General features: G+C 46.3%; 1 protein-coding gene across 1 annotated transcript; it reads left to right on the forward strand.

Annotated features, from left to right (window-relative positions):
* The first annotated feature begins 217 nt into the window (after positions 1–217).
* LOC123392231 (mitochondrial ornithine transporter 1-like) lies at positions 218–27,604 on the forward strand. Its single transcript, XM_045080554.1, is given in 7 exon segments — positions 218–702; positions 3,508–3,632; positions 17,657–17,915; positions 21,829–21,966; positions 25,060–25,229; positions 26,188–26,346; positions 27,417–27,604. Coding segments are annotated over 6 exon segments (906 nt in total). The 5' UTR covers positions 218–702; positions 3,508–3,577; the 3' UTR covers positions 27,542–27,604.
* The last annotated feature ends 116 nt before the right edge of the window (positions 27,605–27,720 follow it).

Genomic DNA, 27,720 nt, shown 5'->3' on the forward strand with positions numbered 1-27,720 from the left:
TAATAAAATGCCAGAGAGCCACAGAGGTAGCCTATAACTCATTAGGAACTGAAAGATCAGAGAAGCCAGATTTAGAGCCAGTTTTCATCGGTGGGTGGGACGTTCTCCAATGTCCTAGGCGAGGATGGATTTCCTTGAGGTAGGCAAAATAGGGAACGTTTGTTTTGTGGGTTTTCCCTGGCAATAAGCGAATATATTTTTCATCACCACGCCTCCCCTACTTCTGTAGCCAAATATAAAATAGAGACCTTGAGTCCCAGCACGGTTCACCAGCCCAAAGACTTCAGCAGGTCCTTCCAACACCCCCAACCCCGCCCTGAGTTCCAGCTGGGGTCGAGCCTCTCAGGAGTCCTCCGGGAACCAGGACGAAGGGAAGCAACTCCGGGGGTCCGGGCTCCCTGTCCTCCAGGTCCTGCAGCTCGCGGGCGCGCGGGCCGGGGATCCCGTGACCTGCGGGGGGCCGAGTGCGCCGCCTAAGACGCGGAGTTCCGCTTCCCCGCGCCGGCCCCGCGCTGCCAGCCCCCAGCCGCAGGGGAGCTCCGGGCCCCGGGGGCCGCCGCCCTTGGCGCTCCCCCGCGGGAATGCGGGGCGGAGGGCCGGCCAGCGGCGGACGTGGGTGTTAAGCGGCTGCCCAGGCGGCGGAGGCAGAGCGGCGAGCCGGCGGCGGAGCCCGAGCAGCCCGCGCGGCCAACTGTCCTGGCGGTGAGCGCAGCCCCACAACCGCCGCTCCGGGGGCGGCGGGAGGGAGCGGGGCGCGAGCGGGCCTACGCGGCGGGGCGGGGCGACCTTCCCGGGCAGCCGGCGGGCTTCTGGGGTCCGCGGCCCGCGCGCCGTCCACGCGCCCAGGTCGTTACGGACGCCGAGGGCCCGGGCTCGCCGGACACTACGGGGCTCCGCGGCCTCCTTTCCGTAGAGTCACCTGCCGGGAAGGGTCTCCTCTTTGCCCCGCGGAGAGTCATCAGGCCTCTGGGCACCGCGCCGCCCGCCCGTGCCCGGGCCCGAGCGGGGGCGGTTATGAATAAGAGACTCTTGCAGGTTGTTGGGCTGGAGTCCGAGGACGAGAAAGCGGGAAGCAGTCTCCCTCGCCGGCCTGTGCCCCCGGGATCTGGAGCCTCGGAGCGCGATTGCCTGGCCGGCGTGTTAGCGGGCAGACGGGCCGGCATCGCAGCGCCTTGGGTCCGGCTCTAGTCCTGGGCGGGAGGGCAGCCGGGTCGGCTTGAGCTCCACCAACCCTACCTGGTGGAGCAGGCGGACTCAGAGCGTTCTCCCAGGCAAGAGACTCATTTCTCCTGGGAACTTCAGAAGGCTGTGCAGCTGGCGATGTTGTTTGTCTCTCCTGGAGTCGGACCCACCTGTGCTTGCAGGAGAGGTAAAGGGGCGCGAAAAGGATTCAGCTTTTCAACTGGCTCAAAACTGAGTTTTAACTTCTGACCAGTCTTGCCTCCCCAAGCCGAATGTATTTTTCCAGACTTCTTGAAGCCGCCTTCTTAAACCACACGATAATGTGAGTCCGTTGCTGACTGAATCTTGTTAGTTCCCATCACTGTTTATTTAGTATTTTAGTAATTCTCTTGAGTCCTTACTTGTGGGATTTGATGCGTTTAAGTTTGATTCACAGCGATGACACATAGTAGGATCTGTGCCTTTCTTATAAACTAAGAAATGTTGGCACCCCAAGAATTCAACCGACGGAGACGCCACATGGGTTAGGCCCTGTGTGACTCTCCCCACTTGCCTCCATTTTTCCTTGAAAATGCAGGGTTCAGTGCTTGTTTTTTGCTTTTCTTTTTGGTCAGGTTGGAATACTCTGGAATTAAGTATTGCTCGATAGGCACAGACCCAAAAGGCAAGACTTGAGTCCTCTGACTACTTGTATGACCTTGGAAAAGCTCTTGCTTTGTGGCCTCAGTTTTCCATCTGGAAAAGGAAGAGATTGGATTAGGACCCTCATAGCCTTCTCTAGGTACAGGATGGCCACAACCTCGTCAACTGTAGCTATTGATACTGCCTCTCCTGTCCTATCAATAACATAAAATGCATGTCTTGTCTGTTTCACTTAGTTGCTTTTTCAAGTCCAGTACTATACTTTTGTGGTTGCTGGTTTTACATTTTTTTTTTTTTTTTTTTTTTTTTTTTTTTTTTGCAAAGAAGCAAGATTCTTGGTGTCTGATCATTCACAGCAGGCGTCGAGTGGTTAAAAAAGACTTCTTAGTGGATAAAATGATTTTCCACTGACGTTTAGGTCCACGTTGGCACTCATTAATAACCCAGCTGGCCCACCACCCTCCCAAGAGGTGGCCTGGTGGGAGCACAGAGGTCTTTAGCGTGATAAATAAAAATTGTTCTTTGGTATTGACGGATAAGTCACTTACTTAGTTTGAAAACCACACAGAATAGGTTGCTGAATTGGTTATCTTGATATTATGTGTTAATGAGCCACCTTTCCTTTTTTATAAAAATCTGTATTTTTAAAGTCCATTTCTCTGTGATAGTTGATTTTTGTCTTGACTGTTGAGGTGTAGACTCTAGTTTCCCAAACTTTTTAAGCTCTAGCCCAAACATGCTGAAACTAGGAGAGAGGCCTGGTTATCTGAATATTTTACTGGTGCTCCAGTGATTCTTATCAAACAAATTTAGGACACAGTGTTGCTTCTCAAAATGTGATTGGTGGCCAGTCATTATCAGCCTCATCTGGGAGTTTGTAGTGACTGGCAAGGTGCCACCTGAGGCCTAGCACATCAGAATCTGTATTTTAACAAGGTTCCCATGTGTTCGGTGTACATGGTTATGGTTGAGAAGGTCTGAAGAGGCCTTTGATGACCGTGACTAATGCTTGGTGCTGTGCTCCGTAGTTCTAAGAACAGCTGTCCCTTGTGGCTATTTTGATTGCCTTTATATTATGATAATAATTCTATTATTCACCTTTGATATGGGGGGACCTCCAGCTTAAGGGGCCCAAGGGCTCATCCTGCTGGTGGAAGATCAGGAATTGAGACCCACGCATATGTCACTTAGCAGAACGCCTAAGCCATTACTTTCCAGACCTACTGATTTGTGACTACTGAGAGGGACTCAACTCAGGCTGCTGTCTGAATTTAGAACTGAGCTTAGTTTCCTGACAGTTCCACTTAGGCCTCTGAAAAACTAGTTTGTTATGGCTTGGGTGTCTGTGGTATTTGGCATTCACTTGTAAGATTTTCAGAAGGGTTGGTTGAAATGCTCCCTATGAGTGGCTAGAGCTGTGATAACTCACGGAAGGGTTTTGACTTGTGAGTTTTTCATGGGGAGATGGTGGGCGAGTAGAAGCAGGCCAATTGCTAAGCTGCACTGATACCCTCACTGCCTTTTTCTTTCTTCCTTCCTTCCTTTCTTTTTTTTTTTTCCTTTTTTTGCAAAAGGGAGAACTGATCTCCCAGCTCCCAGAGGTTGACGTCCCAGTAACCAGGCAGCAGTTCTAGAGAAAGGCTGCAGAGGCTTCACTGATGGTGAGCTCTGGTCTCCTTTCAGGGATATGAGACACCCGTCATAAGCTCCGGAGAGTTGCCTTCCACAGAGACCAGCAGAGGAGTGTGCCAACATGAAGTCCAGTCCTGCCATCCAAGCTGCCATTGACCTCACAGCGGGGGCTGCAGGTAATTCCAGGGGAAACCCATCCTCTAGTCTTGGAGTACCTGCTACAAGTGGGATCCAATGAAGGCGTGGTGAAAATATTGCTTTCGTCACTCCCAGAAGTAACATGCTTTCTCCTTGGAGGGAATCCAAGTAATGGAGGGAATCCATGTAATTGAAGAGTAATATCGTCTTCTAAGAACGGCAGAAGGTAGAGCAGTTCCCTTACAATAAAACTCTGAGTGTGGGTGCAGGGTGGGAATGTCCTCCGTTCACAGCTGGAAAACCTCACAGCTCAGAGTTGAAGTCCTTTGTCCATTGTCACACAGCTGGCATGTGCAGGTGACGTGGGATTTCACTCTAAGCCTGGCAGTCTTCAGAGCCCTTGTAGTCCAGAATCCTACTATGCCGTCTGTCCAGGGAAGTCCTACTCACTGTCCTTATTGCTGCCAAGGCAAGAAAGGAGGACACTCTTTAGAAAATGTCTTTGGTAACTGAGGCTGATTTTTGATGGTTTCTAAAGCCCTAAAAAGAAAAGACAGGCCCTAGGATTTGCCAGGGAAGCATGGGCTGGGCAGGGGCTGAGCCCCAGGGCAGACTGAGGCCTCAAAAGGCACAGGTAAATACTCCTGGGCAGCGCTTGCAACACACAGGCCAGTCTTTAGATATGTCACCTTTACTCAGCCTGAGAGCAGTAATTGGAAGTGTGTCCCTGGTGACTTGGTTCTCTAGGTTCCTGTGTTATTTTAGCGCCAGAGGAGTGCTGGGATGCTCCTATTTCCCAGATGAAAACCCTGGTTTACCCTTGCCCCTTACACTGATTCCCTCTTTTTTTGTTTTTTAAAGGTTTTATTTTTATTTATTTGACAGAGAGAAATCACAAGTAGATGGAGAGGCAGGTAGAGAGAGAGAGGGAAGCAGGCTCCCTGCTGAGCAGACAGCCCGATGCGGGACTCGATCCCAGGACCCTGAGATCATGACCTGAGCCGAAGGCAGTGGCTTAACCCACTGAGCCACCCAGGCATCCCCACTGATTCCCTCATTTAAGAAGAAAAATTTTTTAAAATTAACATATAATGCATTATCAGCCCCAGGGGTACAGGTCTGTGAACTGCCACGTTCTTACACTGACTCTTATAAGGGCCTCAGCTCCTGGGAGTGGAGAGGCCAGAGGGGTGAGTCGCCTGTTGTCCTCTTATCCAGTGGGACCTCCCGGGTCAACAGATCAGGTGCAGCCAGGGGCCATCATCCCATCATTCCCTTAACTTGAAAAAGAAGTTAGAGTTCAGAGAATAAAGTATTTTCTCCTGAACCAAAGGTCAATGGAGATAGGCTAATTGAGAAAGGCTATAGACAGTGCATTACAGACTGATAAGAATTACAGGCACCAGCTCCCAGTTTAGAGACCACAGGAGTGTCCTGGCCCAGGAGGAGGGGAAACTAAGTGTGGCCTAAGTGTCCATTGGCTTCTTGCCTGCTGACGGCCTTGGGTCAGTCCCATACCAGCTGCATCTGGTAACCCATGGCCCAACCAGTGGTCCCATGCACCACCCCCCCCACCCCCAGGCCACATTGGGATGACCCTGACCATGGGAACGGTGGACCCATTTGCCTGCCTCTGGCACCCTCTTAACGGTCCTGGAAATGCGCTGGTCTCCATTTTTGTCTTTACTGTAGGGTGGTATTTAACCACAGGAGAGATTCTCAGCTTTTGGAATTAAATGTTAGTCAGTCAGTCTGCCAAAGACGTAGAATATGTTGTGATCGAATTTTCTTTTTCCTGGAAAGGCATTTCTGTGTGGACAGGTATTTGGGTGCAACTTATGTGCTTTACAGTAAATTTTAAAGATACAGATAGCAGTTGTATTGTTGGGCGTCTGGTGTGTAAGGCATTGGGGCATGTTTTTCTAAAATATTACCATGTTTTGGGCCCATCTACATATGGCCTTTAATTCTCCTGATAAGTAGTTGGGATTTCTTCCTGCCCTGGTCTCAGAGGGTCACCTGTCACTGATGTAGCATGGCACTGCAGCATCTGACTTTGGGGGACAACAGGTTCCTTGGCAGGGGTCCGTGCCAGGTGGACCTGGCCGGTGAGGGGTGAGAGAGGTGAGGGACTCTGGCTGGCAGGGGAGGCTTGTGTTAGTGATCTGAGAACTTCTACTGGGACGCGCTTGGCATGAAAATGGGAAGCCATAGCCCCACTTTGGATGGGTGGCAGTCCCCCAGTGTGGAGCTAGGGGGGCCTGCAGAGACCTTTGGATCTGATGCTCACTGTATAGTGTAAAGGACAACCTGAGAGGCCGAGTGTGTTTGCCCATGATTGTGCAGCTAGACGGTGTCCAGACAGGGCTAGGACCTTGGTTCCTTGGTTCCTTGACTGGTGCTGTTGTTGTCTTTGTTTTAAAACTCCATAATGGTAGCTCCGTAGCTCAGGGATTAGAGCACTGGTCTCGTAAAACTCCATAATGGGCAAGAGCCCTTCTGGGGTTGGAGGTTAATCTCAAGCCTTGCTGCCAGCTGTCTGGTTGGGACATTGGGCCATCGTGGACTGAGGTGATGTCGGTGTAGTATACACATGTTCTTTTCCGTGTCCCTCCTTTTCTTTGAAATAGACCTCCCCCATCCAGCATGTTTTTGGTCCAGTTCATCTGCTGTAAAATGCTGGGAAGCTGGCACTGCCTCTCTGCTAGTGTAGGAGAAATTCCAAGCTAGAATGGGGGAGGATTTGAAGAAGATAGGTCACTGTATAATGTTGAAATGAGACAGTGAGGAGCTCAAAAGTTAAATTCCTTCATGAGGAATTGGTCTCCCTTTAAAATACAATGGAATCTATCTATCTTTCTTTCTTTCTTTTTTTTAAAGCAAAATACACTCTTTTTTTGACAACTATAACCCACCCCCTGCTTTGACTGGGTTGCTGTATGCCTTAACTAGCCTAGCTTCTCACTGTGACCTAGACCAGTGACGTTTATCCTCTCGTGCCAAAATTCATGATTCTCTTGGCCCTTTGGATGTCTTCTTTGGAAAAGTGTCTATTCAGGTTATCTGCCCATTTTTAAATCAGAATGTTTAGGTATTTGTTGTTGTTGTTGTTGATTGATGTTGACTTACAGAAGTTCCTTATATATTTTGAATATTAACCCCTGGTCAGATGCATCATCTGCAAATATCATCTCCTGATGCATCATTTGGAAATATCCCCTCCCATTCAATAAGTTGTCTTTTTGTTTTGTTGATGGTTTCATTCACTCTGCAGAAGCGTTTTATTTTAGTGTAGTCCCAATAGTTTGCTTTTGTTTCCTTCACTTCAGGAGACCTATCTAGAAAAACGTTGCTAGGCCCGTGTCAGAAGTCTTACTGCCTATGTTTTCTTCAGTTTTATATTTGTTTTATGTTCAGTTTTATGCAGTTTTATGGTTTCATATCTTACATTTAGGACTTCAATCCATTCTGAGTTTATTTTTGTGGATGGTGGAAAGAATTTCCTTCTTTTGCATGTAACTGTCCAGTTTTCCCAATGCCATTTATAGAAGAGACTGTCTTTTCCACCATTGCATATGGCTGCTGCTTCTGTTGTGGATTAATTGACCTGTAACTGTGGGTTTATTTCTGTACTTTTTTTACTTATTTATTTTTAAAGCTTTTATTTATTTATTTGACAGAGATCACAAATAGGCAGGCAGGCAGAGAGAGAGGGAAGCAGACTCCCCGCTGAGCAGAGAGCCCAATGTGGGGCTTGATCCCAGGACCCTGGGATCATGACCTGAGCCAAAGGCAGAGGCTTAACCCACTGAGCAACCTAGGCATCCTTGAAACTTTTTTTTTTTTTTTTAAAGATTTTATTTATTTGACAGAGAGAGAGACCACAAGCAGGGGGGAGTGGCAGGCAGAGGGAGAGGCAGGCTCCCCACAGAACAGAGGAAGCCTGATATGGGACTCTCTCTCCCAGGACCCCGGGACCATAATCTGAGTTGAAGGCAATCACCCAACAAACTGAGACACCCAGGTGCTTAGTGTGAGTTTATTTCTGGGCCTCTATTCTGTTCTTTTGATCTATGTATATCTCTTTCTGTGGCAGTAGTGTGTACTGTTTTGATTACTACTGCTTTGTAGTGTTTATTTATTTTTTTTTTTTTTGGAAGTAAAAGGTTTAATTTAAAGATTCAAGATTCACATCAATATTAATGATAAAGTTACCTTTCTCTTGATAAGAGCTCAACTTTTGCCTTTCTCATTTTAACATTTCTTGCATATATTTTTCCTGTGTTTTTCTGTTACTTTCACCCCATCTCCTCCTGTCTATTGTCGGATTCCCTTTCTCTCCCCAGTAGTTTACACTCGATCTTTGGAGGATCTCTGACCCTCCCCCGTTTTAAGCCCAAGAGATGATCCCCAGCAGTTTAGAAACTATACTTCTACATAAGCTACAATGATTAAATTCATTTTAACACACTCTTTAACTTTACCAACATCTAGGTAGTATCCGTAACCTTCTTTTCCTATATTCCCCAAGAGCACTGTTAGCTGTTCATCTTCCTGAGTAGAAATGTGGCATTTTATTTTCCTGTTTTCTTTTTTTGATGTGGGAGAAAGATAATCTACATTGTGTGTATGTGTTTATAGTCACCCTAGATTGCTAAAGTATATCCTCCAGTGATTCTTTCAAAGAGGGTATGCAAGAAACAAACTGTGAATTCTTTCATATCAAAAAATGTCTTTGTTTTACCTTCAAAATAAATGCCACTTTGGCTGGATGTAGGATTCTAGGTTTAAACGTTTTTCCCTGTAGAAAAATTATGTTACTTCCCCATTTACTTCTAGCATCCATAGTGTCCAGTAAGTCTGCTGTCAGTCTGATTCTTGTTCCTTTGTAGGTTCACGCTCCTCTTTCTGGAAGACATTATGATTTTTTAATCCTTGGAATTCACAGATTTCTAGGAGTCTTTATTCATCAATCTTACTAAGTATTTGGTAAGCACTGACAGTCTCAAGACTTGAATTTTTCTTGGCACATGGGTGGCTCAGTTGGTTAAGCAACTTCCTTTGGCTCAAGTCATGATCCTGGAGTCCTGGGATCCAGTCCCACACCCAGCTCCCTGCTCAGAGCGTGGTGTGCTTCTCCCTCTGACCCTCCCCTCTCTCATGCATTCTCTCTCTCTCTCATAAATAAATAAAATCTTAGAAAAAAAACTTGAATATTTCTTTAGCTCTGGGAAGTTTTCTTCCATTCTTAATTATTTCCTCTACTCCATTCCCTTTATTATCTTTTCCGGGAATTCCTGTCAAATGATATTGGAGCTTCTGGATCTCTCCTCTATATCTGGATCTTTCTTTATTATCTCTTTGGCCATTTGCATTGTAACCTTAGAACATTCTTCACGTCAGTCTTCTAGATCATTCCTTGTCTCTTCAAGTATGTCTCTTCTGCTATTCAGAGCATCTATGGAGTTCTTTACTTCCAAGACATCTGGATGATAATCTTTAGTATTTCTAATCTCCTCTTTTATCTCTTTGAAGTTATTAGTCCACTTCTTCTAAAATTTTCTTCTCTTATATTATCTGTTTCTTTAGGTGTTGGCACCTTTGTTTGCAGAATTTTGTGTGTTTTCCTTCAAACTATGGTGATTCCTGATGGGAGTCAGGTGATTCCTGATGGGAGTACTCAAATTTGTACATAAATGCCTATTCTGCTTACCAGAACTTATCTCTAGTGACTTTGAGGGAGAGGCCAAACACAAGGTTAGACAGACTGTCCCAAGTCCTTGATTTATGAGCATATCTGTTTCCTCTTTATTCTGGAGTTTTTGTTCCATCCAGGGTTTCACCAATTTTCATCTGAGTCCCAAGCCACATAATTTTTGCAATTTCTTTAAGTCCATTGGAGGCCTCTCTTTTCTCAGTCTGGAAGGCAAGTCTTTACACGTTCTACTTCAGAGTCCTCTCCTTAGTCCCCCGATAAACCTACTTCCATTTCCGACCCTGAACTTTCTTCCTCCTCTGGCTCAGAATCTTCTACTTCTTTAGTTACAATAACCTCCAAGGCATCTTTGGTCATTCCCTCAACTCCATGCTTCATATTTACCACAGTATGGCATTGAAAGATGGAATCCTTTCCTCACATTATTCCAAAGCCACCTCTTCTCCCTTCTTCCGCGCCTTCAAGCCTCCTTCCTCCCTCCTCTTCTAACTCTGAGCCGTCTTCCTGTTGAGGGTTTGTTTTTCCTTCCAACTGAAGATCCTTCCTCCCGAGTCTCTAAGTTCTTCACCTCCTCTGGCTCAGCAACCTTTACCTCTTTAACAAATACCTCAAGCCATCACCAGTTTCGTCCCCAGTTTCATGCTTTGAGTTTACTAGTTTTATCTACTTTTTCTTGAAGTTGTATCTTCCTTCTTTCTTTTTTCATTTTGTGGGAGTGTATCTTTCAGTAATTCTTTCATAAATGATTTCTGGCTGGTAAATTTGATGCGGCTTTACATATCTGAAAAGGTCCTTCACCACCCTTAAGGCCTAAATGCTCATTTAACTGGATATAGAATTTAAATTCAAAATCACTTTCCCTTAGAATGTTGAAGACATTAACTCCATTGCTTACTAATATTCAGTGTTGCTGATGAAAAGTCTGCTGTCAATGCAAGTCTTGCTCCTTCATCTTCTCTGGATGTTTTTGTAGAATATTTGCTTTATTCTTTAAACTGAGAGAGGATTTTTTTTTCCCATCTTTGCTTTGACCAATTCGTCCTCTGCAATGTCTCTCTTCTCTCCTGGTACTTCTGTAGGATGCTCTGTCTCTGCGTCCATCAACTGTATTGCTTATGGCTTCTTCCCCACTTCCCATGACTTTGTGTTTTTGTGATCCATCATGGGGCAATTCCTTGCCTTGGTTTGTCTTGTATGCTTTAGCTTCATCTAATTTGCTAGTTACTTCTTTTCTTCTAAAAATCAAATTTTCAATATCCTCAACTATTTTAGAGTGTGCTTCTTCTGTTTTCTTAATCCTGTATTTTTTGTGACTATATCTTTTATTTGTTACTACTCCTTTTTGGTACGAGAATTCTTTGGATTTTTCATTCTAAAATTTCCTTCAGGTCCTATTTTAAAAAGGATTTTAAGTTATTTACTTGAAAAAGAGAGTGAGCACAAGTGTGAGTGCAAACAGTGGGGGGAGAGGCAAGAGGGGCAGAGAGACAGAGAGAGAAGCAGGCTCTCCGCTGAGGAGGGAGTCCGATGTGGGCTTGGATACCAGGACTCTGAGGTCATGACCTGAGCTGAAGGCAGATGCTTAACTGAGTCACCCAGGCCCCCCTCCTTCAGGTCATTTTGAAGATTGTCTTATCTTTTCAACCACTAAGTCCAGGTTTTCCATCAAGCCTTTAAATTTCCTCATGATTGGGGCGCCTGGGTGGCTCAGTGGGTTAGGCCGCTGCCTTCGGCTCAGGTCATGATCTTGGGGTCCTGGGATCGAGTCCCGCATCGGGCTCTCTGCTCAGCGGGGAGCCTGCTTCCTTCTCTCTCTCTCTGCCTGCCTCTCAGTGTACTTGTGATTTCTCTCTGTCAAATAAATAAATAAAATCTTTAAAAAAAAATAAAAAAAAATAAATTTCCTCATGATATCTACTGACGTGTCTCTGCATTTTCAGTCTAATATGTGCGCCATCTTCTGGTCATTTTCTGTCAACCGAATTCTTTCCCCATGGTGATATTTTCCTATTTCTTTGTGAAAGTCTAGTAATTCCTTCCTTCCTTTCTTCCTTTCTTTCTCTCAAGATTTTACTTTTAAGTAATCTTTTTTCCCAATGTAGGGCTCGAACTCACAACCCTGGGATCCAGAGCTGCATGCTCTTCTGACAGCCAACCAGGCATGCCCAGTTTAGCAATTACTGACTGTACACAAGACATTGTTGATATGTATTCAAAACAGAAGTATTTTATTTTTCTGAAGGGTAATATTTGTTTTTTCACGCCCATTAAACTCTCCCAAACTAAAAAATCTTAAAAATATATATATGTATCTATATACATCTATATATACATATCATCCAGTGAGGGTCTTCAACTACCAGGAAGTTATCTGCAGAGCAGTATTTGGTCTTCAGCACAGCTGTGTTTCAGTGCCTCAAAAAGGGATCCAACCTGCGGACACATGCACCCACACACACATGTGCACGTGCGCACCAAAGACTTTGTAGTATATCTACAAATCTGGGATTGCAATACCTCCATCTTTGCTGTTCTTTCTCGACATTGCTTTGGCTACTCAAGAACTTTTGTGCTTCCATACAAATTTTAGGATTATTTGTCTGTTCTTTGAAAAATGCTGGTGGTATTTTGGTAGGGATTGCATTGAACCCATTGATTTGCTTTGGGTAACATGGACATTTTAACAATGTTTGTTCTTCCAATTCATAATCATGGTACAATGTTCCATTTGTGCTGTCTTCAGTCTCTTTCTCATTGCTGTATAAGATTGCAGAGAACAGGTTTTTTACCTCCGTGGTTAAGTTTATTCATAAGTCTTTTTGTTGTTGTTGTTGCAATTATAAGTGGGATTGTCTTCTTAATTTCGTTCTCTGCTACTTTGTAATTAGTGTAAAAGAAATGCAGCAGATTTTTGTATATTTTTGTATCCTACAAATTACTTCATTTATCAGTATTTATTTATTTGACAGAGAGAGACACGTGGCAAGAGAGGGAACACAGCAGGGGAATGGGAGGGGAGGAAGCAGGCTTCCCTGCAGAGCAGAGAGCTTGATATGGGTCTGGATCCCAGGACCCTGGGGTCATGACCTGAGCTGAAGGCAGATGCTTAATGACTGAGGCACCCAGGCACCCTCTTCATTTATCAGTTCTAATAGTTTTTGTTGTTGTTTGTGAAGTCTTCTTTTTGTGAAGTTCTTTGTTGTGGAGTTTTCTTTATTTAAAGTAGACTTCATGTCCACTGTGGTACACAATGAGGTGCTTGAATTCATGACCATGAGAGTTAAGACCTGAGCTGATATCAAGAGTTGGATGCTTAACCAGCTGAGCCACCCAGGTGCCCCTAAGGTTTTCTGTATGTACTATCATGTCCTGTGCAGATAGTGACAGCATAACTTCTTCCTTACCAATTTGAATGCCTTGTATTTCTCGTGTGATTGCTGTGGCTAGGACTTCTAGTACCATGTTAAATAAGTGGTGAATATGGACATCTCTGTCTTGTCTCTAATCATAGAGGGAGAACTGTCAGCTTTTCCCCATTGAGTGTGATGTTAGCTGTGGGTTTATTATGCTGAGGTGTGTTCCCTCTAAATCTGCTCTGCTGAAATCCATCCATTTCCTGGTGTACTTTGTCAAATGCTTCTCAGTATTTGAGATGTTTATGGCTTTTGTCCTATTGCTAATTGGTGCATTCCACTGATCAATTTCAGAATATTGAAACCACCCTTGCATCCCTGGAATAAAGCCTGCTTGATCTTGCTGAAGGATTTTTTTTTTTTTTTTCCTGTACTGTTGAATGCCATTCGCTTTTATTTTATTGAGGGGGCTTTTTGCAACTGTGTTCATCAGAGATGTTAGCTTGTAATTTTTTTTTTGTACTATCTTCGCTTTTGAGGTCAGAATAGTGCTGGCCTCCTAGAATGAATTTGCAAGTTTTCTATTTTTTTTGGAATGGTGTTTGAAGCGTAGGTATTAACTTTCCTTTGTGTTTGATAGAATTCACCTGTGAATCCATCTAGTCCAATTTTGTTTGTTGGGAGGTTTTTGTTTTGTTTTTTGATTATTGATTCAGTGTCATTACTAGTAATTGGTCTGTTCAAATTTTTCCTTTTCCTTTTTTTTTCTTTAGATTTTATCTATTTACTGAGCATAAGCAGGGGGATCAGCAGACAGAGGGAGAGGGAGAAGCAGTCTCCCCACTGAGCAGGGAGCCCAATGAGGGGCTCCCAAGACCCTGGGATCATGACCTGAGCTATCCAGCTGCCTCTCTGTTAACATTTTCTACTTGTGATTTCCTCTGCTCCATTCCCTTTATTATCTTTTCCTGGAATTCCTGTCAAATGGATATTGGAGCTTTTGGATCTCTCCTCTATCTCTGGATCTTTCTTTATTATCTCTTTTGATGTGGGAGAAAGATAATCTACATTGTGTGTATGTGTTTATAGTCACCCTAGATTGCTAAGGTATATCCTCCAGCAGGAGAAGGATATACTTTGGACTTTTGTGATGTCTGTTTTCTGTTATTTTTAAAAATCTTTTATGGTTTTTTGTCTTTCGTATGTCTGTTCTGATCTTATATCCTTCTATTTTTGGACTTTGCTTGTTCTTCTACCTCTTTTCAGTATATGTAATTGAGATTTTTCTCATTTCTTAAGTTAGGCCTAAATTGCTATAAATTTTCCTTCTAGAACTACTTTTGCTACATCTCCAAGACTTTGGGCCGTTGCGTTTTCGTTTTCATTTGTCTCCATGCATTTTTTTCATTTCCCCTTTGATTTCTTGGTTTACCCATTCCGTGTTTAGTACCATCTTATTTAAATTCCATGTATTTATGTTCTTTATGGCTTTTTTTTTTAACCTTGTGATTGATTTCTAGTTTCATACTTTGTGGTAAAAAAAGAAGCTTGATAGGATTTCAGTCTTCTTATATCAAATGAGATTTATTTTGTGGCCTAACATGTGATATATTCTGGAGAACGTTCCATGTGCATTTGACATGAATGTGTATTCTGTTTCTGGGTGGAATGTTCTATATGTATCTGTTATGTTCATCTGGTCTAAAGTGTTGTTCAAAGCCACTGTTTTCCTTGTTAATTTTCTGTCTCGGTGACCAACTGATGTATACAGGGTATTAAAGTCCCCTACTGTAATTACTGTCAATTTATCCCCTTGTGTCTGTTAATCTATTTGTAACATCCTCTTGTTTTCTGGTTGGATTGATCCCTTTATCATTATGTAGTGCTCTTCTTTGTCTCCTCTTACAGTGTTCTACAGTCTGTGTTATGTAAGTATTGCCACTGCAGCTTCTTTTTTTTTTCCCTTTGCATGGTAAATGTTTTTCCAGCCCTTCATTTTCAGTGTATGTGAGTTTAGGTCTGAAGGGAGTCTCTTGTAGGCAGCATATAGATAGGTTTTGCTTTTTCTTTCTTTTTTTTTTCTTTCTTTTTTAATCCAGTCACTCTGACCTTTCTTTTTCCCTTTCCTTTCCTTCCTTCCCTCCTTTCTCTTTCTCTCTCTCTCTTTTTTCTCTTTCTCTTTCTTTCTTAGTTTCTCTTTCTCTTCTTTCTATCTGTCTTGTAAATGCCATGTTCAATGTGGGGCTTGAACTCATGAGCCCTATATCAAGGGTTGCATTTTCTACTGACGGAGCCCCCCATCCCTTTATCTTTTGATTGGAGCATTTCATCCATCTTGGGCCTTTTACAATTGGAACATTTTGAAAATGATATGCCTCCCTGTGCAGTTAAACAGAACACTTATCAAGTGCCTCCTTTGAGTTTGAGTTTGAGGTCCTCCATTTTTGCATGGGTGGACAAGGTGGTCCTAGACCTTCTGGAGAAGGGTCTGCTGCTTGGTCATCCCCATTTTCACCACCGACGCCATCCCTGCCAGCTTAGATTTCCTTACCACCTTGTTATTTGCTGACTCAACTATTTCAAGCATAGAAAACCCACAACACTGGCCCTGGTAAAGTATAGAGTGCACCATGGTCTGAGCCCCTCTCCTGCAGGGCCTTTTGGGACACCAAGGAAAGAATGCAGAACTATTTCCATTTTTCAGTCAAGGAGAATGAGATGATCAGATGTCTATGCTTTGAGCAAGTGGAGAAATCCTCCTCTAAGTTATTCATAGCTTCTGGGATACTTGGTGGATATCTGAGGACCTGCTAGGGCTCAGTGGCTGGTGCAGGTGTTCCAAATCGTCATCACGCACTTAAGGGGGGCCTGGACAGTATCGTTTGTGGTAAATTACATGGGAGTCTGTTACCTCCATAGATGAGAGGAGGGAATTGTACTTAGCGTTTGAGAGTGCACTAGCCTCCTACCTTCTCACTGTTGGAAATGTAACTGTTACAGATATGCAACAAGTCCGTGTATTAGCAGCCTGTGATGTCAGAACTGTTGAAGATGATTGAGTTAAACTATGGAAAGGTTCCAGTTAATATTGCAACACTCTGAATGAAGTGGTTTATTCAGTTTATCTGCATCTAGGTTACCTAAATTATGTACCCTCTTTAAAAATGCTGACATTCACCTCTTCTTTTGGAATAATTATTTTTATACAATTAGGGTCCTATTTTATTCCTAGAAGTACCTGAGAGAGAATAACTACAATTGTAGTAGCATCTTATTGAATAATGTTCTACTAATTCAGAACTGAAGATAATTTGGCAAGACAGAAATGGATCATTACTCTCCTAGAAGAATGTAGGGATAGGATCCCAGATATACTTGCAGTTGCTTAAAAGAAGAGCTCACAGTTTTCAGACTCCTTGAACATGTTTATCTGCCAGTAATTCATGGGATTTATTCAAAACAGCCCCTCTCCTGTCTCTACTTTGCACAATTCAGTCAGAGTAACTATGTAATGTCAGTTATGAAATCGCATAAAATTACATAAAGTCTTTATGTAAGCTTTCTCTTCAATTTTTTAAAAAAAGGTCCTGTGGTGGGGGAAGGATAAGCAGACCCCATGCGGAGCACTGAGCCCAATGCTGGGCTTAGTCTTACAACCCAGAGATCAGGACCTGAGCCCAAATCAAGAGTCTGATACTTGACTGACTGAGCCATCCAGGGGCCCCAGCCTTCTTTTCAATTTTGATGACGCTTTAAAAACCTAATCCAGGGGCACCTGAGTGGCTCAGTGGATTAAGCCTCTGCTTTTGGCTCAGGTCATGGTATCAGGGACCTGGGATCGAGTCCCGCATCAGGCTCTCTGCTCAGTGGGGAACCTGCTTCTCCCTCTTTCTCTCTGCCTGCCTCTCTGCCTACTTGTAATCTCTCTCTGTCAAATAAATAAATACAATCTCTTATACATACATACGTACATACCTAATCCAATAGTTAGGTTTCCTGACACAAACAGTGGACATCTGAGATGCAGGGATCTCTGAGGCCCAGGAAAGGTAGAAGCATTAACGAGTGGCATTTTTCAAATGCTGACCTAGGCCAGGGTCCGGGGTTAAGACAGGGTGGCGTGGCTAGAGTTCATTCTTTTCCTTACCTTCAGACTTTTTTATTGAGGTCCTCTACAGCAATTTAGATTTTGCTGTTTTCTAAACTCTTACAATATAAAAGTGTAAAAATACATGATTGATGCTAAGCACGGTAGGATTCAGTGCATTCTCCCTTCGAATACGAATCATTAGTTGGTAGAATCCAGATGAAGATTTTCCGTGTGGTCCAATTTTAGCTCATTAGGGATTAGCCAGACTCTCTGTCATCTTTCTCTGTTGCCTCTTTCCCTGTTTTTCTGATAGTCATCTGTGCTGCGGGGATTAGGCAGAGAGGGGTGAGTCCCTCCTGCCGGACTTCTCCTCCCTCCCTTGCTACGACTGCACGCAGCAGAGGGACTGTTCTTCATGAGCCGTTCCCACAGCAGCTGTTATCTTCAGCCTTCTCGTCCATTTTTATGTAATCCTCGTGCAAACTGGATGGGGAGTCAAGGCTCCGAAGTTACTATCGCTGGTCCAGACTCTCACAGCAGAGCCGGCCTTCGGGACCAAGTCCATCTGACCCCATTGCTGACCCCTTCACACACACGCCACCCCCGTGCGCCCTGCGGTCTTGACTGTTGAACACGTGTCTGTCTCTCCCACCGAGGGTGGGTTCCTTCAGAGCTGGAGCTGGGTGCTGGGCACAGTGGGGACCCTTTGTTGTTAACTGAACTGGGCTTGGAGGTTTCATTTGCGGGTGGGGGGGGGGGGGGGTGGGAAGAGAGGTTGGAGTGAACTGTGACAGAAGAAAGCCCTGGGGTAGGGTGCTTATCTCTCTCTAAATTTCTGTGGGTGTTTGCGGCTGCATTCCAAAACAAGACGGGTGCTGGAGGAGACTTTTGTCCTGGTTTTAGGGGGCACAGCATGTGTACTGACCGGGCAGCCCTTTGACACCTTGAAAGTGAAGATGCAGACGTTCCCTGACCTGTACCAGGGCCTCACCGACTGCTGCCTGAAGACTTACTCCCAGGTGGGCTTCCGTGGCTTCTACAAGGGGACCAGCCCAGCGCTGATCGCCAACATCGCCGAGAGCTCAGTCCTCTTCATGTGCTACGGCTTCTGCCAACAGGTGGTGCGGAAGGTGGTTGGATTGGAGAAGCAGGCCAGGGTGAGGTGAGTTGTGGGCACTAACACATTATTCCTTTGTTTAGAAAGACAACGTTGTTGCCCAGTCAAAATTTGTATGATACCTTATGGGAAGAGAGTTTCTTTTTTTTTAAATAACCACATTGTTTCTGATTGTGAAGTTGTCATGTAAAACTTGTAGAAGGCTGGTCAGTAATGCACCGTGAATAAGGAGGTGCCCTTACGTGCTGCTGTTCTTCAGGAAGATGCTTTTCAGATGCCCTGGTGGTACTGCTTCTCTTGTGGGCACCAGGGCTAGACGGGAGCCACAGGTGCAACTTGTGAGCCGAGCTTTGGGTTCCCCTTCATCAGAGTGCAGAGGACTGGAAGAAGCTGCCTGAGCCAGACAGGCTGGAGAGCAACTTGGAATTTTAGGAGGAGCTGGAAGCATCTGTGAAGATGCGGATGGACTGATTCTTTGGCCAAGTCTGCCCAAACATCAGACTTTGGCTTGTGCCACGTCCTCCCTTGCATATTTATTTACACAGAGACCATAGAGGATTCAGGAACCACCAGGATGTATAGCCCTCCCTTTTTTGAACATTGATTTATTTTAAATCATTGAAACTTGTATCAGGTTCATGGTTGGGCAGATAGCCATATGGGTTGTTTCCATAGGAAATGGAAACCCATTTGCAACTCCGGTCCCACCCGACTGTAGGCCCCTTCTGTACAGAAGTGTTCTCTGGAGATGCCTAGTGACCTCAAAGATGTGCCCTTTTGTTCGCAGGAGTTTTGTCTTCATGGATGGAACGTGTTTTTTAAAAGCTTGGTTCTGGGTGGAATAACCCAGGGAGATAGCATCTATAGAGGGCTCTTCATGGATTCCAGGACCTTCCAGCACAGAAGGGGTCATGAAGAGGAGGAGGAAGTAAAGAAATAAGCAGGAGAGAAACCAGGAGAGTGTGGGATCTCATGCTAGAGACTGACAGAAAGAACACTGTAGCGACTGTCACTCTTCCTGCTAGAGGGGGACACTTTCTGTGGGACAAGATGGGACATTTAGGTCCCCTGCGACATTCCCAGAGGAGGATGCCTTATGGAGAAGATGGAGGTAGGAAGCAGCCACACGAGGTCCTGGAGGAAGTCCTACAGCCAAGAAGCCATTCTGTTTCATGTGGTCTCACCCCGTACCCTCCTCTCCCGTCCTGGTGAGGCAGGAGGGAGCTGGGTCTTCATCCCACACAACCGTGTTTGCTTATTACCTGGCAGGGAATGGCCACCTTAGAGTTGATGGAGCTGGGGCACCCACACCTGTCCTATTTTGTTCATCCCTCCTCATGATCTGTGAGAGCAGCAGAGCTCTCCCTGCCATTCTGTTTTAAAACTGGGGACTCCCGACTTGCAGATACTGGCTTAGGATCCTATTACTTGAGCTCATAACTGAGCACAGGACCCAGAGCCGTGTCTTCCGAGTCCCCGTCCAGAACTCTTGCCGTAAGACCAGAGTCGGGACTCTAGACTGTGGTAGGGGTCAGGTCTAGAGGAAGGCGTGGTCAGTAGAGGCAATGAAAGGAAAGCACTGCTTGGAAGAGCCTGCCGTGAATTTCAGCAATGATACCGTAAATATTTGCATGTCCTTGGCTTGAATGCCACCCCGAGTAGAGTTCTCCTCTGACCTTTGTCCACATGGGGTCCTAACACAGCAGGAGGGTTCAGTACATGTTTGTTGAATGGGAGATAAGCAGCCGATTTTTACCAAATCCCATCCTGTGCCTGCTGCGGTTTCAGTTCTGGGTCTAACGCCTCTCCTGCAGGTGCAGCCTGGGGCCCCGCGTGCCTCACTGGGCGCCCAGGTAGGGGAGAGGACTCAAAGTCCACTGCAGGTGTGCTTTGGCCTTGCTGTTGCACTAGAACAGTGTGCTCATACTCGGGCCCCCGACTCTTAGGCTGAAGGGCTTCCACACCGATCGATGCCATCTTTGTTCCCGCAAACCTGGCCGTTCTGGCTGCTGGTCAGCAAATTGATGAAGGGTGCCCAAGGGAAACGAAGCCTGGATCTGCAGGCTGGCTGAAGGACTGCAGAAGCCACTGGAAGCTTTGATCTGGACAGTCCACTGAGTAGGTGTAAACCATGTTGGACAGTTTCCATTCGCTAGAAGCTAAGCACCAGCATAGTTGCATGTCGCTGGGTAATGGCCTCATACCCGATTCTCTGAAACGAGAAGCAAGTCTGGACGCAAGCAGGGTCTCCCTCCTTGAAGAAAGCCTCACTCCCCACCAATTCTTCTGGGAACAGACAGGCTTGGGCCCCGCCCTCCGTCTGCCCATGGCCCCGATGTCAGGTCACCGGGGACCAGAAAGTTGGGGCTGAGATTGGAGGCGGCCCTTGATTTTCTTTTCCTGTCTGACGTCCCTTTGTGTGACTGTTTAACGGAACCCCGGACAGTCGCATGTGCTCGGTCTGTTAGGCTTTTGCTCACGGTTTGGGGAAAGCTTGGGAGGGGATCTCCGTAGCCAGGAAGGGGGTCGCCTTGCGGGGGTGAGGCGTCCTGGTGGTTAGGTGACGCAGGCTGCCGGCTTGACAGGTGAGAGTCAGGGAGCCAGTCGTCCTGTGAGCAGCTCACTCTTCCTGCCCAGTCCCGGATGCCAGCAGAGCTCTTGTGACCGAACACTCCGGGGCTGGAAGGGATCTTCTTTTCTGACCCTTGGGAACGCTCAGGAGAATTCCTGACAGTTAATCTCTCAGACTTTTCCCCGTATTTTTGAACTCTGATGGGACCTCGCTTTCACAGCCCTGCTGGTGACTGTGGCTGGTGGTACCAGACCCTCCTGTGGTGAAATGAATGCTTGTGTTCCGTGCATTTGCTTCTCCGTTTAGATTCCGGGTGTAGCCATTTTACCTCCAGCCCTGGAGCTTGCTGACCCCTCCTTCACCCCCTCCTCCCCCGTCCTCGCTCCCGCTGCCCTCTGGGGCCGAGGTCAGGAGGTCGTCAGCGGAACTGGGAAATCTTTTTTGCAATGAGCAGCTTTTTGGTTAAAGATTTATTCTGGGCTTTCATCTGCAACAGTGACTTTGTACATGGGGTTGTTCCAGGGTGGATTTGGGGCATGCAGGGATGGCCCCAGAACCTCGCTTTATGAAGCTTAGTGGCAGATACGCCGAAGTATCGTGATGGTGTGTCTTTGGGGTGGTGGGAGTTTGGGTAATTTTTTTACTCCCTCTTTTTTTTTTGTTTTGTTTTTGGGTTTTTTGTTTGTTTGTTTTATATATCACTGTGTCTTAGTTGTGGCTGCTGTAACAAAATACCGTCAACTGGATGGCTTAAACAAACATTTGTTTCTCTCAGTTTTGAAAACTGGAAAGCCCAAGATCATGGTGCTGGTTGATTGGGTGTCTGGTGAGGGCCTATTTCCTGGATTACAGAGGGACACCTTCTTGCTGTGTCCTCAAAGGGTGGATAGAGAGAGCGGTGGCCTCTTATAAGGACACTGATTGCATCATGGGGGATTCTACCCTCACGACCTCACTAAACCTAAGCACCTCCCAGAGGCCCCCTCCAAATACGTCACCTTGGGGGATTATGGCTTCTGCATAGAGCCTTAGGGGTGGGGGATATATTCCATGCGTGTCGCCATGACTATGACTAATAAAAGGAGCTATATCTTGCAGTCAGGCAGACCCAGGTCTGAATCCTAGCATTGCCACGTGGTAGTGGTGTGACTTCAGATACATTAGGTATTCTATGCACAGTTTTTCCACATGAAATTTGGGGTGTCGGTATCGGTGTTGGCCTCCCATTGCTGGGGTCCTTAGATGAAACCGCATGTGCGAGTTCTTAGTGGGCACTCGGCAAAGGGTTCCTCTCCTTTGATCCTTGCTCTCCCTTACAGCCGAATGCTTTGAGTGGGGAGTGCTGAATGAATGAATGACCGGACTCCCGTGCTGGTTTCCTTCCAGTGATCTGCAGAACGCAGCCGCGGGTTCCTTCGCCTCTGCCTTTGCGGCCCTGGTGCTCTGTCCCACTGAGCTCGTCAAGTGCCGGCTGCAGACCATGTATGAGATGGAGTCGTCAGGGAAGATCGCCAGAAGCCACAAGTAAGCGCTGTTCGGGCACAAACGCTGGGTCTCTCATTGCCTTGGTGCATTGAGTATATGTCAGTTTTATATTCTACTAAAACTCAGTGGCAGAAAAAGAGATTTATCTACTCCAAAATACTGTGTTTTTAGAACTCTTTCCCCTACCAGTCAGAGGGGGACTTCCTAAATGAACTTTCAGAGGGCTGGACCCACTCCTGCTCCCACAACGGACCACTGTCTGCAGAAGTTTCTCACCTGGGACGTGGAGAGGCCGAGAGCTCCTCTCACTCTTGGCTCATTGAGTGCATGAGGCAGCGTCCCCGGCTGTGTTGGAGGCACTCAGCAGACAGCTTTGAAACCGTGTCTGAGAGCTGAGCCTTCAGAAATGCCAACTTGGGTTCCAAGATGAATATTTGGTGCCCGTTCCCAGGTTTCACGTGAGTGGATCAGCCCAGATTCCAGGGTCACTCTCTTACCTACCGCCCCCACCCTTCTCGTGTACCCACAGAGAGCCTGGCTTCTGAACACTCCTCAGAGCTCTTCGGAGCTACTCTGCAGCCATCAGAATGCTCTCCCCTCAGTCCTGCAAACAGATTCTAGTTACATGAGTATGTGTCATACACAGTGTGACTTATTGTCTTTATTAATCTCAACATTTGCTTATTTATCTTGACATCTGGCTGACTAAAGCTCTTTGTCACTGTGGTTGACTCAGTGTGTAAATCTGACCAGAAAAATCAGAGTAATTGACCATTTACACAAGTAGTCTCCTCCCAGGGTGGTGGGGTTTCTGATCGAGTTCTATATCCTGCACCCTGGGGATTCTTTACAACCAGTTTGAAGCTACTATTTCTAGCCTAGAGGTCCAAAAGCATAAGTCTTTGAAACTTTTTATTGAAATCTGCTGTACACCCAGAAATCATAAGTGGGGGTTCTCATAGTCACTAAACAAACACTTTCATAACCAATGCCCAGATTCAGAGGTAGGACAGGAACAGAACCCAGAAAGTTGCTCTCAGGTCCCTTAGGAGTAGTTTAAGGTTTTTTTTTTTTTCATTTAATTTTTTTTATTAAATTCAGTTTAGTTAAAATATAATGTATTATTAGTTCCAGGGTAGGATGTAGTGATTCATCACTTAAATACAACACCCAGTGCTCGTGACATCAAGCATCCTCCTTAATGCCCGTCACCAATTACCCCACCCCCCAGCTCTCCTCCAGCAACCTTCAGTTGGTTTCCTAAGGGTTTTTTTTTTTTTTTTAAGATGTTATGCACAGACAGAATAAGTAGGCAGCAAGGCAGGCAGAGACAGAGAGGGGCTCGATCCCAGGACCCTGGGATCATGACCTGAGCCGAAGGCAGATGCTTTAACCCACTGAGCCACCCAGGCACCCCTTCCTAAGGTAGTTTTAAGGAAAGTAATTGTTGGCTCCCAAAACTTAAGTGAATGGACACCTTGCACAAAGGTAAGTATCGGTTGACAATATTTTAGGTGTGGCTATATACTCCTGGCCTACACAGGGTATATGGTACCTTGGGGTTAAGACTTGGTTCAGAAAGCAGGCCAGTCACATTGTGTTGGATCACTGTGTTACATTCCCATTATAGAATGTGAGCTGAGTTGTAGGAAGGACCTAGATAATGAGTGATGCCTGATGAAGCCTTCTGAAATGCTTTCGATCACCGGGGGGTTTGATTCTTCACTGGTCCAAGCGAGGTCACATGCTGAGAGCACTGTGAAGAGCAAGGGGTTTCCTAATACACACCAAACATGTGGTTTCTGCTGCTGTTTTCCTGACAGAGAAGGCCTGCCATGGTGCACAGTGTCAGGAAGAGGGGTCTAGACAGAAAGGATCCTGCATTACTGCTGCTCCAGGGCTCTGATCAGCCTGAAAGAGAAGTTCACGCCTACTTACTTTCTAAGAACTAAATCCTCAGTGCTTCTTGCCCTGTAGAGTTTCTAAGAATTTCCGTTGTCTTGCCTTCAAGTTACATTTACTCCCTTACTCCTTCACTGCACTAACACAAAGCGAAAAGACCGTAAGCACTTGAACAGATTCCTTCTATACCCACCCGTTCGAAAGAAAGGTAGAGGAGGGTAGGCACAGAAGGAGGTAGAGGAGTGGGTGAATACGAGGGCATTTTATTCTTGCTGAGCTGTACAGCTCCTTATTGTAATTTCTCTTATTCATTGTTGGACAGAAGTGGGTATTGGCTCTTTTACATCTTGGATAATATCCAAAATGTATGAATAGTTTTTTTTTCAATGAACAAAAAGTGAATTTGTTTATTGAGGGCAAGAGGATGCAAGCAATATAAAAATCAGAGCTTGTCTGGCTTTCCCTGACTTTTCTTTCTCCACCTGTCAAATGTGCATTGGATTTTATTTGTACGTGTTCTGAGGGTCCCGGTCTGCTCCTGGAATCCTTTATACAGGGATAAGCTGTGGGGCAGATTCCTGAAGACCACCTCCCCTGACCACCCTTGGGGAGAACAGTCATCAGGCAGGAGTGTTGGCTCGGTAGCACCTACTTCTTTTCCCTTGTTTCTTGTGTACCATGAAATAGACCTTGCCTGCGATGGTGAGCCTTGCAACTAGCAAAAAGCAGCTCTAGGAACCTGCCCTGCCATGGTGGCACTGGTCCAGGTCCTTCATTGTTTTGTCCACACTCAGAGGAGGTCTTTCTGATTTTCCAGAAGTCCAGTGTACTCCTTCTCCAGGAGTGTTCTCAGGGCTTCCTTTGCTGAGTGGCACACTTGGAAAATGTGAACATGGTTCCATTTGAGACGGGTTTCTGGCATGGTCTGCTGAAGTCTTGGCAGGAGGCACGGTGGCCACAGCTCTCTATGAATACACACTTTAATGATATTTCCTAGCTGTTGGGTAGTTCAAGTGAGAACCGCTGTCCTAAAATAAAAGGATCTGTGCTTCTCTGAGATTTCCTCCCTGTAGAAGCCTCATTTTCAGAATTTGGGTCCTTGGGTTTCTAGAATCAGCCATTCCCTGCCTGCCCAGGGTTGAGCCAGGCCTGCCACTGGATGGAAGTGCCAGCCTCATCCCCAGCCCCCCATTTCCCCGGCCCTAAGCACAGCTCCCTGTCTCCCTGCAGCACAGTCTGGTCCGTGGTGAAGAGCGTCCTCAGGAAGGACGGCCCCTTGGACTTCTAAACACAGCCTCTCCAGCACCTTACCCGAGACGTGCCCAGCTATTTCCTCTTCTTTGGCGGCTACGAGCTGAGCAGGTCGTTTTTTGCATCAGGGAGATCAATGGATGAGCTAGGTAAGCATTTGGCTGGGCTGGGCCGGGCCGCGCCCCACAGTGGCCTGCTTGTTGCAGAGGCTGTGGGGGTCTGCTAGGCACGGAGGTTTCTGGAGGCTTGTAAAGGACCTTGGCACCTTCCTCTGGGTGCACTCATGTCCTTGCCACGAGGGTGAAGCTGTGCATCCCAGACTTCTTTACTGGAGTAACATTTTAGGGGAGAATATAGAAATTACTTTCCTGTGGGAAATCACCTATAAAGCATTTTGCAATAAGCATAAAACTTGGTAACAAATCTTGAGTGTGTTTCCAGAGGACTGAAAAGTGTCATTCTTTCTAGCTTGTCCTGTGGACCTGCTTGATGCAATGACGTCAATGTTGGCTTGCAGGAATGATTACTTGTTTTTCTTCTCAAAACACATCACTTCAGTTTTTCAGGCTTATTCTGGGGTTAGGCATGCTCCGAGGCTTAACTGTCGTGTTTAATAAGACAACTTTGGCTTTCATGGGTAAAGGAAGAATCAGGGCTGTGGGGCATTAACATAATGAAATACTGCAGACTGAGAGGGTGGAAAAAAAAAAAACGTGACCTGTGTTTCAGTGGCCACTGTACTCATTCCCATGGGGTGGGGGGCGGGTTGCCGTGTTGCTGAGGGCCTGCTGGTTCTGTGTGGGCCAGTCCTTCGGAGGGCAGGCCAGGAGGGCCACAGCGCCACAGTGACCAGCACTGATATGGTCCTGTGATGAGGGGCAGACCCAGAGTGCCACATGGGACCTTGTGTCCTCTGAGCAGAGAGCCCAAAGGGGGCTTGATCCCTGAGATCAGGACCTGCGCTGAAGACAGATGCCTTACTGACTGAGCCACAGGTGCCCCAAGTATCAGCATTTTTATTTGCATCTACCTGCACCCACTACCACCTTGACCTCTGGAAATGCTGTCCTTGAGACAAAAATGCTGTTGGCTGCTTTCCTCCTCCAGGCCCTGTCCCTTTGATGTTAAGCGGTGGAGTTGGTGGGATCTGCCTCTGGCTTGCTGTATACCCAGTGGATTGCGTCAAATCCAGAATTCAAGTTCTTTCCATGTCTGGAAAACAGGCAGGATTTATCGGAACCTTTATAAGCATTGTGAAAAATGAAGGTGAGTCTGCTCATTGCAGAAATGGAGTGGGTATGTCTAGACCGGTCATTTCGCTGTAACCCTCGTGGAGGTCGATCTCGTGTGTGTGGTTGCTCTCTTCCCCTGCCCCCTGTCCTTCTTCTAGCGCCCCTGCCTTAGCTTGCTTCCATTCTCCAGAATGTGTGCTGTCCTTGTTCCTCGCTTCTGGGCCAGGATTCTTTGTTCTAAATAGCCCGGAGGGAACTTTAAAACTCCAGATTGTGCCTAAGGGGACAAATGCTTGGAAGTCAGCACCCCTTGTTCTATAGAGTATAGATAGTATCAGAAAAGGATCTCTAACAGAAGCACTAAAGGATTTAAAAGAACGTGCTGCAAGTCCGTAATGCTCAGACTTCCTGAAGGTGATTGGCTCTGAATTTTGAGAGTTAATGTAGGAGTATCAAGATTTTCTAGGAGATGTTTGTATAATGCCCGGATCGTGCCTCTGGTGAGTAGAGACCTGTCCTTTCAGCATCCGCTGTACATCTTCCACCTCGGGATGTGAACTTCTCGGGCTTGATTTTGCGAGAGAGCAGTCACAGGGTGTGGAAACGGTTCAGTTCATACTCCAGAGTTGCATAAAGCCTCATAGTTGCGCAGAGCCCTACGCCTCCCTCATCCACTTGGATCTTCATAACAGTCTGGGCAGTGCCAGCTGTGGACACAGGACAGTGCTTTTGGCCCGGTGTCTTGCGGTCCTTGTCCTCCCGAGTGACTCTGTGAGGCTGCTGCCCTCCTGTGTTCTGGGGCTGCTTCTCTCTGCCCAGGTGAGGCCTCGCGCTGCCCGGTCCATGTACCAGGAGCGAGTCCAGGACTCGTGTGTGGTACCTGAGCGTCGCCAAGATTTGCTGGAACACTGGATGCCTGGCCTCGTTGCCGTGAGCCTCCATCCTTCCCGTTCGTCCAGGGACACCTGGACAGAAGCCCTTCCATCCCTTGTCGGTACTCAGTGTGTTGTCTGGATCTGTCGGTGTCCAGCCCTGGGCTCTGTGGCTTTACAGGGTCTCTCTGAGAAGGGGCATCTCAGCCTTTGATCACTTCTTGTCTTCTAGGAATAACGGCCTTATATTCTGGACTGAAACCCACAATGATCCGAGCGTTCCCTGCCAATGGGGCGCTCTTTCTGGCCTACGAATACAGCAGGAAGCTGATGATGAGCCAGTTCGAAGTCTACTGAAGTGTCCTGGTGAAACGTGGTCCAAGTGTAGGCATGTGACCACGACAGTTCATCTCAGGGTTTCACGGGAGTACAAGACCAATGGGGAATTATTTTGGTTTCATCGGCGTTCTGTTCCCTTATACTCTAAATCTTAAACTTTGTGAAAAGGGCCTCCATTTTATCCTATTAATTTCTGC

This window comes from Mustela putorius, unplaced genomic scaffold, assembly GCF_011764305.1.
Source record: "Mustela putorius furo isolate JIRA1106 unplaced genomic scaffold, ASM1176430v1.1 tig00000461_pilon_pilon_pilon, whole genome shotgun sequence".
NCBI lineage: Eukaryota > Metazoa > Chordata > Mammalia > Carnivora > Mustelidae > Mustela > Mustela putorius.